This window comes from Corvus cornix, chromosome 2, assembly GCF_000738735.6.
Source record: "Corvus cornix cornix isolate S_Up_H32 chromosome 2, ASM73873v5, whole genome shotgun sequence".
NCBI classification, from domain to species: Eukaryota; Metazoa; Chordata; class Aves; order Passeriformes; family Corvidae; genus Corvus; species Corvus cornix.
The window spans coordinates 5,457,008-5,474,400 of record NC_046333.1 but is presented as its reverse complement, the minus strand read 5'-3'; the positions used below and the strand labels follow the sequence as shown (position 1 = coordinate 5,474,400).

At 47.4% G+C, this 17,393-nt stretch overlaps 1 protein-coding gene across 1 annotated transcript in view; it reads left to right on the top strand.

Annotated features, from left to right (window-relative positions):
• Positions 1–1,424: 1,424 nt before the first annotated feature.
• Positions 1,425–17,393, top strand: part of ACVR2B (activin A receptor type 2B) — a 104,769-nt gene continuing 88,800 nt past the window's right edge. Inside the window, exon 1 of the mRNA XM_039549469.1 lies at positions 1,425–1,867. Within this exon, the coding sequence (XP_039405403.1) occupies positions 1,816–1,867 (52 nt within the window). The 5' untranslated portion in view covers positions 1,425–1,815. The remainder of the gene's footprint in view (positions 1,868–17,393) is intronic.

Here is a 17,393-nt window from a genome sequence, read left to right as displayed (position 1 = left end):
CCGCCCAAGCCTTCTGCCCCTAAATTTCTCCCGCCAGCCTCCTCTGCCATTCTGTGCCCTATTTGCATTTCCCTCACCCCCTGCCCCATAGTCTCTTCCTGCCACCCCTTGCCCCTAAACCTGTCCCTACTCACACACACCCTCTGCCACTTTCTGGCCCTAAATCCCCACTCCTATCCACTGCCCCTAAATCTCCTGTCCCTAAAACTGTCCCTAGGCACACGCATCTTCAGCCACTTTCTGCCCTTAAACCTCCCCCCACTGCAGCCCTCTGGTCTGAAACTTGCCCCTATCCACACACACCCTCCGCATACTTTTCCCCTAAACCTCTCCCTCCAGCCTCAGACACTAAATCTTCACCCAAACCTTCCCCCTGCAGTCCCCTACCCCTATCCAAACACACCTTCTGCCCCTAAAGCTTCACCCCACCCTCTGCCCCTAACCCTGCCCATATCCACACACACCCTCCGCAGCCCCCTGCCCCTGCCCATATCCACACACACCCTCCGCAGCCCCTGCCCCTAACCCTGCCCATATCCACACACACCCTCCGCAGCCCCTGCCCCTAACCCTGCCCATATTCACACACACCCTCCGCAGCCCCCTGCCCCTAACCCTGCCCCTTCTCCCCGCCCCCAGCGCTCCCGTCGGGCCTCCCCGCGGGGCGCGGCCGTGACGGGCAGCGCCGCTCCCCACTCAGCGCCCGCGGAGCCCCCGCGCCGCACCGCCCCCTCCAGCCCCTTTGTATCCAACATCCGGGTTTCCCCGCTGGCTTCTCCCTTTTTTTAGAAGCCATTTTGGACGCGGTTCAGGTTTTTTTTTTTTTTTTTAATTATTAAAAGAAAACCCAAAACAACAACAACAACAACAACAAAACCCCAAACCCCAACAAAACTCCCTTCCCCTTCCCCTCCACGTTGTTTTTTAAATTTTCTTCTCCCGCCTCCCCATCCCGCACATGGCACCTCCCGCCGCGCCCCCGCGCCCGCCGCCCCGCGCAGCCCCGCGATGCCGCGGCCCCCGCCCCTCCTCCTCCTCCTCCTCCTCCTCCTCCTCCGGCCCCCCGCGGCAGCCCCGCGCCCCCTCCGCCGGCCCTTGCCTGCCGCTCCGCAGCCTCCCGGGATGCGGGGTCCGTAAAAACCGCGCACGGTCCCGGTCCTGCCGCCGCCGCCCCGCTCGCTGCCGGCGCGGGGAGCGCCCGTGGGTTGCGCGGGGAAGGGGAGGAGGGAGGAGGAGGAGGAAGGGGGGGGATGCGCGTCTGTGTGCGGGGAAGGGGGGCGCGCAACCTGCGCACGGCTGCGCGGGCATTGCGCGGGAACCGCGCGGGGGGGGGGGCGTGTGCGTGTGTGCGCTCGCCCCTCGCTGCTGGGGAGCCGGAGGGGCTGGGTTGGGAGGAGGAGGAGGAGGGGAAGGGGAAGAGGAGGAGGAGGAGGAGGAGGAGGAGGAGGGGGAGTCGGTGTGTGGTGCACGCCGCGCTCCCAGCACAAAAGCCCAGGGAAAGAAACTCTTGGAAAGCTGGGAGCGAACGGTGGGGCCGGGCAGGAGCAGGTCGAACCGTCCGGGTCTGTTCGTCTCCACTGGATAAATTTTGCAACTGCGAAGGAATTAAATCCGATTTTCTTGTTTTCGTTTTGTTTTGTTGTTTTTTTTTCCCTACCCCCTGCCCCCAGGATTTTTTTCTTCTTTTTTTCTTTTTGAGAGCGAGAGGGAGGGCAGAGCTGGGCTTCTCCCCCCTCTTTTCACGCGCTCGATCTTTTTATTTTTGTTTCCCTGGGGGATAGAGGTGCACGCGAGGGAAAAAAAAAGTAAAGGACTATGTTTGCTTCGTGGCTGACTTTCGCCGTGCTCTGGGGAACTTTCTGTGCAGGTAAGAGCCTTTCGGCGTGTTTACCTCCCGCTCCGGCTCTCGGTCGCGTCTCCAAATGCAGAATTGAATGGGCCGTGCGGTTATTTGCAGCCGCCCTCCAGCACCCTCGGAAGCAGAGCACAGCACCCGAGCTGGGGAATCCCCCCACTGCTGCATCGGCTTAATTTCCTTTATTATTATTATTATTGTTATTATTATTCTCTTTTTCTTTTCACTCCCTCGCCCTCCCTCTCCGTTTTCTCCCTGCTCGCAGGACGAGCCTTCCCGTGCTGCTTTTTGTTCCCTCCAGGCAGCCTGTGGGAATTCACGGCAATGTAAACACGGCGCGATCTCGAGGAAACTTTGCAAAAATGGGCATTTACTTCTGGACGGGGGCGTGGGGGAGAAGCCGAGGAGGTTGTGTGGGGGGGAGAAGTTGGGAGCAGCGGGAGGAACCTGGGGGTCGCTCCGGAATGGTGCGGGGTCTCTCAGGTAGTGGCCATGTGTGCGCTCTGCTCCTGCCGGGCTCGGGTTGTGTAACCCGGGGGGGTGGGGACCCCGCCTCCGCCCCGAAGAGACCCCCCCGGTTCCTCATCAGCCCCCCGGGGCGCCGCGGTCCCGTGGGGGTTAGCACGGAACGAGCCTATTGGGGCTGGCTGGCTCCGCGGGGAGCCGGGAGAAAGTTGGGAAAAAGGGGGTGTGTGCGGCAGGGGGTGCCTGGGGAGCATCCCTTCGGAGGAGGCTTCTGTGGCGGAGGAGAGTCTTTATTTTCTATCTTCTTCATCCCATTTGTTTTACGGACATGGACTGGCCTCCAAACTTCACCTCCAACCTGCGGGGTGCGCGTCGTGCCGAGGGACGCGGGTGGAAGTTCGCCCAAAGCCCGGGCATGGCCGGGGACTGGAGGGGCACCCGGGCAGCGCTTTGGGAGGCGGGGAGGGGTATCCATGGGTACCCCATCCCGCAACCCTCGGGGGGGCGGGAGGGGTCAGATCCCTGTGCTGCTCCTAGCACTGAAAACGCGGGCACGCTGGAAATCCCCGCGCTCCCCACTTTCCCTCCTTATTTTAATTTCTGTTTATATTATTATTATTTTCCCTATTGCTTTTTATTATCGCTGCATTTTCCTCAAGAGAAACCGGTGCGGGTGCAATTTTGCCCCCCCCCCCCTTGCCTGGTAACCACGACCCCCCCGGGCTGAGCCCGCAGCCCCCCGCCCCGGCGCTGGGCAGTGACTTGTTACGTTCCCTCCATCTCCAGCCGGGGACTGGGGGGACGCGGGAGGGGGACGGGGCCGAGGGGAGGCTGTTTGTGGCCGGGGGTTCCCGGGGGCAGGGTGCCGGAGGCAGCGATGCTGTGGCCGTGCCCGCTCCGCGATGGGCAGCGGGGAGTTCCCGGCGGCTTTGCCATCGCGGCTCCGCTGTAGGGGTGGGGGCCAGGGGGGGTTTCCCCGCATGTCCGGGTCCCCCGCCCGGGGAAGGAGCTGCCCGGCGGGGCCGCGGCGCGGAGCGAGGGGAGCGGGCGCGGAAGCCGGCCCCGGGGCGCTCCTGCAACCGGGCTTCCTTTGTTCCGAGTGCCCATTAAATATGCGCTGCCACCGCCTGCCTCTGCCATTACCGGCGGTGCCAGCGCTTCATTATTTTTTAAGTCACACCGAAAGTGTGCGAGAGTGGCAATAAAAAGGGAGCGGACAATAAAAATTAAAAAAAAAAAATTAATGTCTTAGTGAGCAAAGCCAGCTCGAGCTTTTTTATCTGATGGTTGGGACACTTGTACGCAGCTTTGTTTCCATGTGTTGGGAAGGGGGTTGTGCGGGTTTGTATTTTACATAGCAGTGCTGAGGAGAGCAGGTATTTTGGAAGGAGCAGGCGGGGGGGCGGGGGGGGTTGGGGGTGGTGTGCCAACAGCATTCCTGGTGCTTGGCGTTGCTATCATCACAACAGCTCTCCTGGCTGGAAAATTCTATTATGTGCATAAAGGAGATTTATGGTCAATGTATTTTCTTTCCATATATCTTGGAATCCTTTTATCTCGGGTGATTCAATAAAAGAGATGGCTTCCGGATTTTTTTTTTTTTTGTTTTGTTTTGGGTATGGCGTTGGGTTTTTGTTTGGTTTGATTTTGGTATTTAACCTGATCCTGTGGCTCTGTGCACAGTGACTGAAATCTAAGTTGGAGGGGAAAAAAGCAATTTCTTAGGAAAAAAAAAAAGGCACCCTGAAACCTTCTTAAATGTATCATGTTATGTAAAAGATAATCTGACAGGGCATACCTGTGCTGACTTTTTCCTCGTCCCCTGAAAATACAATAAAGAAATCCCCAAAAATGAATATAATTCTGTTTATTTAGAGAGGTCCTCTTGATCACTAAATCAGTGCATTAGCCATTCTGTAAACCCCTCACTCTCTTTTAAAGCCTTTCTGCCTTTCTTGTGATGTTTATGAGTATTTATCAACGTGATCTTCATTGTCCAGTTTTTCCTAAAGCTGTTCAGTAAAAAAAAAAAAGAGGAAAACAAGCTCAGATACCCGAAGTTGGAATGTGTTGCTGGGATTCAGAGCACTGGGCTTTGCTCAAAGTATGTCTTTTGTGTGTGAACATGTTAGGGCTCTGTGAAAGTGGTGGGCTTTTCGAAAATTGCTTGACCTCCATTGTTGATGCTTCTCATCGCTACCTTGGCTGGCTGTAACAAAGCAAGCACGGGCTGCTGTTCTTTAAAAAAAAAAAAAAAAAAAGACTCTGTTATGCTTAATTTTTTGGAATACTGAGGATTCATTGAGGAAAACATTATGTTCATTTTTAGCCCTTTGTTTGCAAATTCTCTGCAGCCCAAATGTTCAGAAATCATGTTTTAATCGATGAGCTTGAGAAAATACAGAAGGTGTAAAAGGATTTGCCTTGCAGAATGCATTGCTTATGTGTTTTCCGAGCCATTGCATTACTTTTATTTCGGTGCAAGTTTAAGTAATGCCATGCAGCAAGGAACTGTGCAGCAAATGGATCTGGTCTCCTCTTTCACTGTCTTGTATTTATCCTCTTGTGCTTGAGAAAGGGAATAAAACTGGCTTCATTGGCTTGCTAATTAAACACAATGAAGTGCGTGGCCCAAGGTTAATGGCAATGGCCTTTAAAAACACAAAACTCTTGAACAGGTGTTTAGGATATATATTTTTTTAATCTGCTATCAAATCTACATAATTGTACTACCGAGATAACCGCTGTCAGAGTTCTGTGGAGAAGAAAATGCTGTGTTGGAGACGCCAGTGATCAGTGTATTATTTTTAGTGGCATTATTTATAAATACCTCTCCAGGTCCTGCACAACCTGTGGTTTAACTCCCCCCTTCTCCCCACTCTCCATTTCGAAGCATCTCCTGCATCATTCCTTTGGTTTCTGTGGATCAAGCAGCGTTAAAAATCCCATATCCCTGGACCAGAGCGAGGGTCTAACCTGAGCCTGGGGAGTTAACTAAAGTATTTACACGCTGAAATTTCTGCCATTGCTGGTGCCTTTGAGCAGCCCATGCAGGCTGTGAGGCTCCTGCTCGCTGGATGCGATAGGAAGAAACAGCCAATTAAAGCGGAGGGCTCGCACTCCCCGCGTTCGAGCTGTCACCAGCCTCCTGTCCACTCTGCTCTCCATCAGCTAAAACACGCTTGTCAGGCTTTTTTGTGCTCCATGTGACGCAACAGTTGTGGACCTCCCCTGCTGACACTGAATAGATGGTAGAGAAGAAAGAAACAGGCCAGCCTCACTGTTTTTTCCTCCCCCCCCATCCTTTTTTTTTTCTCTTCTCTTCTCTTCTCTTTTCTTTTCTGTTTTGTTGTTGTTTTTGTTCTCCTCTCTCCCTCCCACCATTTTCCCCCTTCCCCATGCACACACTCCTTGCATTGCAGATCAGCCTAGGAGGGCTCCCTGGCTTCTCCAGTTCTGGGGAGCAAGACCAGTGCACAGGTAGAGATGGAGGAGGGCATCTTTTGAAACGTTGGTAATGGGATGATGGGAATCCTGCTGCTGTGATTTGCATCGTGCCTGTCCATGGAGTGGGTCCTCCTGCAGGTGTAGAAGGAACCAAGGGATGTTTATTTATCAAGGGTGAAGGAGGTGGGTGGCAGATATTTTTTGAGCCTGGGCATCTGTCAGAGATGTGTTTGTGTGCTCTGCCCAAAGGAAAAGGTGCCTGTTCCTAGAAAGCTGGGACACCTTTAAAATAAAATAAACAGAAGTCAAAGTTACTCCGTGTTTGGGGCCTTGTAGCAGAAGGTGTTTTGGTTGTCGTGTTTCAGGACCTGCTTTTAGAAGAATTTCTAAAATTTAGCGTTAAAAGTAGTTGACCTTGTGGTGCTGCACTAGAATAGGCAGAATTAAATGGGATTTTAGGAGCACAGGATCTTTCAATCCCCATGAAATGTAACATCTTTCTATCAAACACAGCCAGGACAGTGGCCTAAAAGTTGTGAAAGTGACTTGATAACCCCCTGCTTCTGGCTATGCAGGGCCCAGGCAAGGAGAGACCCTGGATGCCCCTTCTGCAGGGAGCACCACACCCAATGCCAGGCACGGCCTCTCCTTTCTCCAGGTGCCTCCCATCCCTTGCCTGGAAATCTCTGTGTCCAGCCCTGTCAGCTTGCACTGGAGAAGTGTGACTGTAATTTGGGAAGGGTGCAGGTAGGGGAGAGAACCTGCTAGAGTTCAGTGGTGATCTAGACCCACGTGAAAGCCCTGATGGGGTCTTGCCCTCAGCTTTGGCAACTGGAGAAGTGCTTGTGCACTCAGAGTCTTGTGAAGGCAGCTTGGGAAGTCAGGGCTGGTGGGTGCCTGCTGCAGAGTTGGCATTTTCTTGCTGCTGGGCTGGAGGAGTGGTGTCACCAAGGCAGGTGGCCGAGTTTCCCAGGTCCCTCGGTCAGCTGCGGGCAGCGAGGTGGGCAGTGAGGTGCTGTGCCTCGGCACCACCGCAGCACCTGGGCTCCAGCACTCTCCCTGAAACAAAACGTTGTGGGAAGTTGGGAAATGGGAACTGCAGAGTGTAATCTCTGCTTTAAAGAGGTGTTGTCTTTCTCTTTTATTCCTCCTTGGCCTTTGATTTTAAAACTAGCAGGGGAGTGTGATTTTCCTGCCTGGCCAATAGCACTGCCTGGATCTGAATTATTCAGTGTAGCACTTGGCATTCTGCACCCTGTTCCCACTCAAGCTCTTTTTCGCCTGTTCCTTCATGTGGAGATTTTCACATCAGTGAAATTGGATGTGTTTAAGAGAGGTGTTTGTGGCCGAAGTATTCACCAGTATTAGCTCTACTCTTCCCCTTCCCTTTCCCCTCTGTTAACCATTGAGGATCAACTAATGTCTAATCTCTTCATTATTACTTCATTCTGAAATAATTTTGTATCTCATTAGCCACTTGTTCCTTTAAGGTATATTAGAAAAATATACACCACTCCCCCCCAATCTTCTTTGTAAGGTTTCTTGGAGCCACTGAAGTCAGAGGGGCAAAGAAGTAAATTAAAGATGAAACACTCTCTCTGTGTTCTGCAGACCCAGCACATTTTATGCTTAGATTTGAATATAACTGTTGGTCTTTTTCACCAATTTCATGTTCTTTTCTCTCTGTCATCTTCTTCCTTTACTACCGTATAGCTTCAATTCAAACTAAAAGTTAAGAGCAGCAATTGTCAGTGTACATTGTAAAATAATAATATGCTTCCCTCCAAGTGCCTCTTATTTTGCCAGTATTTGAGTCTTTTACTCTGATTAGGTTATTGCATGTGGCATTGGTCCATCATGCTACTTAAGAAAAAAATCTGTAACTGGTGTCTAAGTGCCTCAGAAAAATACGGCTCCTCTTTTTGCAAAGTGCTGTTTGTGTAGAGAGAGGGTCCCTGCCCCAAAAACACTGAGCAGAGGGGCCAAGAGGGAGAAAATTCTACTGTTTGCAAGTGCTCCCTGCTGAATCATGAAGTGGCTCACCCAAGGTCACACCAAATCTTTTGTACCTGTACTAAAAATTTAATCTGCGTGAGGAAATGTTTCAGTATGGGGTAAAATTTGGCTGCAGCCTGGGGGTGCTCTGTCCATCTTATGTGATTATTGAACTTCTTTTCATCTGGTGACTCTGCTAGGGGTGGTTGATGTATTTTTTGGTCTTGGGAAGATCCCTTTCTCTTAGGTTGGGCTGCCTGCAAGCAGGGACTGGCTCATGCATACGGGTGTGCAAAAAGAAATACAGAGGAAGGAGCAGCCTGTTTGTGCCCAGCTGGAGGAAGATGTGAATGAGCTGTTTCTCATTAATAATTCCGTGATTTCCACCTTGGTGTGCCATTTCATCACAGACTCAGTTTTGGACTTTGGGGGAGCTCTGTTTGGAGGAGGGCACAGGTCTGGCTGCAGGGCAAGAGGCAGCCTGGACGTGGAGCACCCTTTTTTGCCACACTGATGGGTTTGGGGTATTAAGGAGCTGAAATAAACATCTGAAAATGTTTTGCTTCTGAAAGAAGTAAAACTTGTATCTCTGGATGTTTCATCTGGGAATTTACCAGTTATTCCCTGGTGGGAGTGACTTTTCTGAGATCTTGGAAGTCAGTGGCAGGGCAAGGGCATTGCTCCTCATCCTCTTGGGTCCACGGTTGGTGCTCTGACCACCACATTATCCTTTTTTGTCCACCTGGAATTAAATTTGCTGGGAAAAATTGAATGTTCTGGTAATTTTATTAAACCAGAGGTATCATTCTGTTGTTTGTTTTTTTTTTTCTCCTGTCTCAGTCTCATAATAATGTATAGTGTACGAGTGCCTCCTCTTTAAATAAAGATAATAAAGCACGTGCATGAAAAGATGCAGTGCTTTACAATCTGAGCTCCATTAATTTTCACTGAAGTGGATATTCATGCAAATTTAGACATGGATTTTGAACTGAACCCTTTATGTCTAATATGTACCCTTGTGTGACAACGGGAGAAGAAAAAGGTGCTCCTGGGAGCAGAGGGGGTGAGTTAATCCTCCTCCAGTAAAGCTGGAAATGGAATGTATTGCTGTGAGTTTTATAGAGAAATAAACAAAACCTGGGGGAAATAAGTGCATCTCTGGCACTTCCCGGACCAACCCCAAATCCCAGACCTGTGCTGAATGAGTCCCAAACCACAGCAGCAAAGGTTGTCATTTTAAAAATTCCATAGTAGCTGACATTGTAGGGTCTTAGGTGCCAGGACTGCCTCTGCCCTTTTTTTTTTTTTTTTTTTTTTTTTTTTTAAAATTTTCTTTTTTTTAATTTAAAGCTTTTTCCTATTATAAAACTTGTTTTCTAAATGGGAGCAGAACTTTAAATTTTCTATGTGGTGGCAGTAGTGCTAATGTAATGCTTCTTCCTAATTTATTCCTCTAAGGTGTGAGATGATAAGCCCTTGAGTGGATGAGAGGGATAAAGTTAGCTCCATTTGTGCCTGATCTATCAAATGGTCAATCTAGGTGGCTAACCCTTCTTTTCTCCAACATTTAGCTATTTAAAAATGCCTTGTGTAATGTGTGCAACTTCTAAAATTTGGCTTTTAGGAATATTTTGCTTATACATAATTTACCTCTGCAGACTGCTTTGAATTCCTGGGGAGGGAGGAATGCAACCATGCCTCTGAAGTGAAGAAATGTTCAATCAAAACTCTTGTCTCCTTTTTGTGACTTTCTAAAAGCATTTCAGAAAATGAGAATATTGCAGGGTTTTAAAGCCCTTTTAGTGCTGCTCTCATGTTTTGCAGTCTCTGGGTTGCTTCTGAGGGCTGGTGGCTGTTGCTGCCGTTTGGCTGAGCTGTCTGCAAACTCCCCTCTCCAGCTGCTCTGTTTGCTACTGATACTTTCTTCTTCTGGGAAAAGAGGGCATTTGAGATTTGCAAAATCGACATTCAGGCCTTTCTCTGAGGCAGCAAGCTGAGCTTTACAATAGGAAAGTTGTGAGAAGGCTGTGGCACTGGTCTTTGTAGGCACTCAAATATGGGAAGGCACTGGCTTTGCTTCAGACCTGTGCATTGCCACATGGATTTGCAGGAGCCCCTGTACTCAGCAGAGGGAAAATACAGTTGACTTGGGATGCAACTGCTCAGCAAAGTGCAGATTTGTGGTTATCCTGGTGGTTTTTTGGGATTTCTGGGACAACAGAGCCGTGACAATGTGACCTTAAGGCTCAGAGCTCTCTTCTTTCTCCAAGTCTTTATGATTTGGGCTTTTTCCCCCTCAGTGTGGCAACTGAAACAGTGGGATTTGTACGGCCACTTTAGCTCCTGAGAGTAATTAATGGGTTAAGAATGCTAATTCCCCTCTATATTTGCAGGCTGAGAAATTCAGTTGTCCTTGGGTTTTTGTGGCGAGAGTATCCAGTTACAGCCTGGCAGCAGCTATTGGGCAGCTCCTGGGTGCACAAAAGTTTGAACTCATAATCCTTTGCTTTCACATGCACCCAAAGCTTATCAGGCACTTTTAGTTTTATAGGAGTTTCTGTTAAAGCACATTCTTACACCTGGGGTAAGGCATTTTTCCAAATAACTATTGCAGTTGTGCTGGAAAGCACTCACCTGCTTGGCTCCTAAAAAGTGGATTTTTGTTGTGGGCAGTAGGCACTGGTGCTCACACACCTGGGACAGTTCCCTGCTGTGAAATTCCTTTTTATGTAAGGAGCTTGGGATGCAGATAAAGCACAACACAACCTGAAGCAGGATGGTGCTTTTGATGCTAGGTGCTGCCTTAGTGGGATGCTGGTTCTGGCTGCTGGCGGATGTGGTGTGGAATGGAGTGCCTAGGTCTGGTGACAATTCTGGAGCTGTAGCATCACCATCTCTGCGTGGAACCTCAGGTGGGGATGCTGTCATGGGGCATTCCCTGATGCTGAGCTGTCTCATCCATGCTCCTGGGCTTCCTCTGAAATATTTCAAAGACAAATGCTTAAAAAAACCCCAAACCAAAACACAAAGGCCAGCTTCCTCACTCAAAAACGCAAACCTCAGAAAAAGCAAAAAAATCTCCTCAACAGCCCAAAACTCATGGAGATGAATGTTTTGATCTGATTGCTGTTGTTTTAATGCCTCAGTGTTAGGACAGACCTTAGTCTCTTCTTCAGGCTCCTGGAGGATCTTTGCAAAGTGAAAGCATGAAGCTGGGCCCTGTGGAAGGGCTCAGTAATAGCAAGAAATCCCCGTGTATGTTTTAATCACCTTTTACAGTGCTTGAAATTTCCAGGCTTCTTTAGGCATGGGATAAAGACCAGCAATGCCTGATGGAGCCTTCTGATGAGCACGCTTGCTGTCACTGCGTGTTTCCTCTCGTGGCTACAGCTTGGTGGCACAAAGCTCATTCAGCCTGAATTTTGATGGATGCCAAAAAGAAGGAAAGGAAAAAAAACCCAAGCCACTGAATGTGTTGTCCCCAGGGCTGTTGTCTCCTGATGCCATGACACTCTGCCTGTTCACACTGGCTGGAGATTGGCTGGATGTGCCCATTCCTGGAGGGTATTTTAACATTTATATTGTGCCTTAGATAACTGTGGAAGTCTTTTACAGCTAATTTTTATTGCTGTAGAAAGTTTTCTCTAGATACATAGCTTCTGTTATCATCTAATGGGGCAGAGTTAGTGCTGCTAAAAGCAAACATGAGGAACTTTTTTTTTTCTTAATTGGTAACAGAATTTTGTTTCCCATGCAATCATGTACAGATTGACTATTTCATTAGGTAGCAGCTAAAAGAAGCCCTCCAAGGTAACCGTGAGCCTCCGAGGTAAATGAGATGCAAGTGTGTCTGGCTGTGTAACTGTGTCTGTAGGCTCCTTCTCAATGAATCCCTGGTGAAAGAAGAAACCCTGAGCGAGGGACGTGCCCTTCTCCTGTACCCCAGAGTCACCCCGATGCTTTTTGTACTTAGAAACGATTTCGAATGAGCTAACATGCACAGCTTTGAAATGTGGTACAACAAAATAAAGTTGGCTAAAAATAGGTCTGAATATGAAAGACAGGCAAAAACTGGGAGGGGGGGAAGCTGAGAGTCATTTTACAGGCATTGTTGATAGAGTTTCAGGGTCCCGAGAAGGGAAGATGAATGTCTTTCTGTTATAGTAACAGCTGCTCTCTGTCCATCGGGATCCAGTGTTTGCCGATCCAACTCATAATAATTAAACAAAAGAGTTATTTCATAGCAGCCTCGGTGGGGGATTTATGTTGGAATTTTATCTTTTTCGATTTAGGCTTTTCTTCATCTAATTAAGAAAAATACCAAGTTAACCTCTCACCTGGACTGAGGCTCGCCTCTCATCAGATCCATTACAACTGGGGGGAAGCTGTCTGGTGACTGGGCCATTCAGAGCCATATTAATCAAACAAACAAACAAAAAAAATCATTAAGTTTCTCTAGTGCACTTGTTCTTTGTGAGCTTTCCAGGGGTTTTGTGTCCTGAATGGGTGATTCAGGTGTTAGTAGCTCCCTAGTATGGCCTTGCAGTGCAACATGTAGATTTCTTCTTTCCTTTTACTTTTTAGTGATTTCCACCCCTCTCCCCATTTTGAGAGCTAGCAGGTCTCTTGTGTGAACAAGCAAACAGCCCCAAAGGAGTCTCAGATGCAAAGCATAGCCGCATTTTGGGAATGGATCTGCTTTGTGGGACTTTATTCTGATGCAGTTAACTCTGTAAAACCCCTTGGTGTGGGTCAGTCTTGGGGGCAGAGAGGTCTGGAGTGAGGCAAAGCTTCCTTACTTGGTATCTTCTCATGTATTCAGCCACAACTTTTAAGACAATTTGGGTTTGCATCCTCCTCCCTGCAAAACTCTCCCACCATGTCCTGTCACCTCGCCCTGTCCCTGTGGAGGGTTTCCAGAAGATTGCACCTGGAAATAGCTGGTTTGTCACTTCTTTTCATCACAGTGGCGCAGCTTTTTTTAAAAAACAAGCTGAAGCTACCATTCCTTGGAGATCTCAGGCTAGAATTTATCCAGTGCTGAAGCACCACAAGCAGCTACCTGAAGTCCAGAGCTCCTATCACAGGATTGTTTCCCAGGTCTTAATGGAATCCATGCCTCCATGTAGCTGCCTTTTGAACCTTGTCTGTTAATTTAATACCATTTACCCTTCTCCAAAGGAGAGTAGGCCCAGTTGGATGGTAAGGTTAAAACCTGAGCTGTGCTATGTTTATATTAATAATTTCCACTGGTGAAATATGGATCTGAGACTTTGCTCATTCATTTAAACCTCATAGTTAATAGGCAATAGTGGAAATGTACCATGTACATGGTTATTGCAGTGACCTGATTTCACATGCACTTCTGATCTGACTTCTGGTAAAAAAAAAAAAAAAGAAGAAGAGAAAGGAAAAAAGGAAAGTGTTATATATAAAATTGATTTTGGGAGCCCTGTGAAGGAGAAGGAAACCACTTATTTCAACCCCCAAATTCCTCTGAGCTGTAGAAACATTGTCAAAGTAATTGTAGCCTTTTGAATTTTTTTCTGCGTAGATTTCTTTCTGTGTAGTCTCAGAAAATCTGTGCTCTGTTGATGGATGTCACTGTTTTTTTACTTGTGACAAATATCTCCCAAGGTATTGTTTGAGTGATGTAAAATTGGTTCATGTGTAAAATTCTAGCTTTTCATGAATACTTTATCACGAATATGTGCATGCCAGGTTCTTCTGGATTAAGGTGTTATACCTTTAGTGGTTTGCTGCGGGATATCATCTTAATCATTTTTGCTGTAATTTAATCATCTTAATTAAAACTGCATTGAATTGTGGAAAGTAATTTGGGTCTGGAGAGCAGTGGGTTTTGTATTTGGTTTTTTTTTGTTTTGCCTTGTTAGATGATGGTAATGGTCTTGGCAAGTTTCTGCTCAAAATTAGCACAGTGTATAAAAACTCATGTTGCCAAGTTAGTCCAGTATTTCTCCAGCTAATTGTGGCCTTGAAGGATATAATATAAAAGGTCATCTTTGTTAGTGAACTGCAGGCTTCTCCTGCAAGACAGAAATCCATGTCCTTATCAAGGATGAAATCTTGGCTCCTTGGTTACACAATTGAGCTTTGCTATAATTTGGACATCATTAGGCTCTTTATTAAAGCAGAGGAACACTCTAATCAATCTTGGTGCTTTGCTTTCTTAAATGTACTTCTGTATCTGAATTCGCATTATGGCTTCCCTTTCTTTTCCTGCTCCATGAACCCCATGAAGGAGAAAGGTCTGAAAAATGACCTGGGATGAAAAGTTGCTGGTTTCCTCTTTTTGTGGTGTTTCTTTCACAAAAGGCTCCTGTTTGTGACAAGGGTTATGAGAGCTGGGATATTCAACCTCTTCATCTTGTGTTGAAAAGTAGGAAGAGATATTCTGGAAAGAGCAACCACTCAGTTTGGTTTGTGCTCTTAAACAATAAAAAAACCCCAAAACCATAAAACTTCACAAACCCAAAATTTATTAGTGGTTGGCATTACTTTATCTTTAAATCCAAACAAAAGGGTTTAATTGTTTTTTTTGGTGGGGAAAAAAAGCCTTCTACCCAAGCCAGATTTCTGTTTCTGTGGCACACGGTCACGGGGAAGAATTGTGGGGGAAAGAAAGAGGTTTGTATTGTGCTTTTATCCCTGTTTTTGTGTTCTGGGATTTGTTTTCATTGGGATGTTGGCACTCCCAGGAACGTATTTTTGTGGCTCTGACTTGTGCATTGTAAAACATAGCCAACGCTTGCCATTTCTTTGTTTGATTGCTGTTTCTTTAACCAGCAGATATTTTTCTAGTTGGATAGATAAATGGATCTTTCCCAGTTACTGGCAGTTAGATCTGACTTTGCACAGCTATAAAAGTTAAATCTGTGCTTTAGCAGAGCTTCCTTCTCAAGGTTTTGGAGAGTCTAAAATTTGGTGGCTTCCATCACCTCTATTTGGATGGATGATATGACAAACACTGCCTGGTTTTGCAGTCAGCCCGCGTATGTGCTGTGGCTCTGCTCAGACAACACGTTATGCACTTAAAAACAAGTAAAAACTGGAAAAGAGACTGTATTGTGCTTGTAGATGGAGAAAGCTCTATCCACGGACTTTGGTATCTAGCAGCTTCTTTTCAGGAGTCCTGCTTTTTCCTGAATCTGCTTACAGGGGCTCCCAACCTCACCACCACCAGCAACTCCTCCCTGCATGATGCACGCTGAGGTGCTGAGTGGCATCAGAAATGGGTCATGCACCACCTCATTTACAACCCCCTGGTTGGTACTTCTCCAGTTCCTGCCTAATGGATACATGTGCTCTTCAGGAGCTCTCCCCTGGATTCCCTGGTTTGTGCAAAAATTTGCTCCTTGAGTAATTAGGAGAACTGAATATTTGTGCTCTGGAGGGGTGAGCTTCCTCAGGCTGCGAGTTTTTAGTGAAAACTTTAGGTTATGAATGTGTCATCATCTCATTACTGTTCCTTACTGTGTGGCATCCTGTTGGTCTAAGGTAGTTTAACTGTCTCCAGCCTAAATTGAGTGCTGCTTTCAGTATTTATAAACTCTGCAACTGTTAAACCAAGCCAAACCTCCACTTTCAGCAATGGCAGCAGGGCTGGAGACAAGGAGTTGTCTCTAAGGAATACAGTCTATTATAGTTTGGGTATAAATCAACCTCTGACTTGTGGGTGTTGGGAAGAAAATTTCCTTGGGGACTAGTAATCCAGAATCAGCCTCCTATAAATCTGCTTGGATCTTCTCCTGAAGCATGTGGAGGTACTGGAGAGCTGATTATGGATGTAGACCATGGATCTGGGAGTGTGAAATACTGCTGCTCCTCCCCTTCCATCACCATGCTGGACAGACAGGTCCGAGGAGCAGATTGTTTTCAGTGTGGTAGAAGTGATGAGTTCATTGTTCTGCTCCCTCCCTCCCAGTAAAACCTGCAGACTTGGCTTTAGATATTGGGAATTGAAAGCAGACAGAAATAATGAGGTTGGTTTTGTTTTCTGGGGTTTCAGGTACAAGAATGCGTGTTGATCATGCCTTCGTGCTTTTCTGTATTTCTTTTCCCATTCTTTGAGGGCTGGAAAATATTTTTCTTTAAATGAAAAGCAATGTTTTACATCTTCTAAATGTCCCTGAGGAGTGTAGCAGCAAAAATCCAGCTCCTCATGGGGTAGTGGGAAATCCTGGGCAGGAAGAACAGGGCAAGAACTGATGCCACCATATCTGCAGGGACAGGTTGGCTCTTGTCAGCTGGACAGAGGCAGTGTTTGTCATTGCTTGCTTTCTTCAAACAAAGAGTAGTTTTGTTGTTTATGGTGCCACCCTGTTGCCAGCAGCTCTCTTGGTGCTGCAGGTTAAGGTACCACTTGGAGGATGGATTATGTGAGAGTTCTGGACCTTGTGGGGGCGTTCCATGTGGAGCAGAATGTGGTTGGTGTCCCTGAGCAATTTGTCATGGAGGAAGTTTTCCTGGGAAAGACAAACCGTTCCTACTGCAGCTCTAAAATGTCACCCCTACTCTGTGCCAGAGCACCACCAGTGATTAGAGCAGCTTTGTTCACTTGTCTGCTGTGTTTGCTGGCCTCCTGATCCAGCAGGCTGTAAATCAGGCACCTCCTGTAAGGTGTTGGCCTTGTCCCTACCTCATGAGGGTCACCTCCTTTTCATACCTGTGTCCATCCTGGTTTGCTCAATGCTCAGGTGTGGTGTTTACAGGAGGTTTCTCCTAATGGGAAACATGGCCAGTAGCAAGTGATACATGAGCTTGGTTTGTGAGTTTTTATTAACCTTTTATCACTTGTGCAACTTGCCTACTTCTCTCGTTATTTGGGTTGTTTTGCTTTTTGTTTGTGTCCTCTCCACCTTTCTTTCTCTTTACAAGAAGTTGTCTGTTCCAGCTTCAGTAATTGTTTCCTCACTCACCAGAACAAAAGCAGCTGAGGCTGGTGGATTTTTTTGTTTGTGTGTGTGCAGGGATTTTGCCAGGGTATTTTTATGGATGCTGCTGCTGAGCTCATCAGCAGTGCTGGGCAGAAAAGCCAGACTCTGCTATAGATTAGATGCCTTTGCAGATTTTTATCTCCAGTTTGCAGGGAAGGGTGGCCTGAAGTCAATCTTCACAGTTCAGTAGAGGAGAGGAGTGATGGAGGTTGTGGGCAGGGACCCTCTTGCAGCATCTCCATCACTGGAGATGTGATGGAGATCATCCTGCTGTGATGGTCCTGTTGAACCTTCTGTGTTTGCAGTGAACTCTTTCCCTCCCCAAGTGCTCATTGCTCCTCACAGATGGAGGAGCCTCCGTGGAACTGGAGAAACCTGTCCCTGCTCTTTCCCCACTGAATGTGTGATCCTCTCCATTGTTCAGAGAAATTGAGGATGCCCCATCCCTGGAAGTGTTCAGGGCCAGGTTGGACAGGGTTTGGAGCAGTGTGGTCTAGTGGAAGGTGTCCCTGCCCATGGCAGGGGATTGGAATGAGATGACCTATAAGGTTTCTTCCAACCCAAACCATTTGAAAATCCTCTGGCTTGCTTGTTGGGGTTCTAGTGACAATTTGCCATTAGTCTATTCTCCTTAAAACCATGCCTGATAAAAGCTTTTTATTTATCTATCTCTA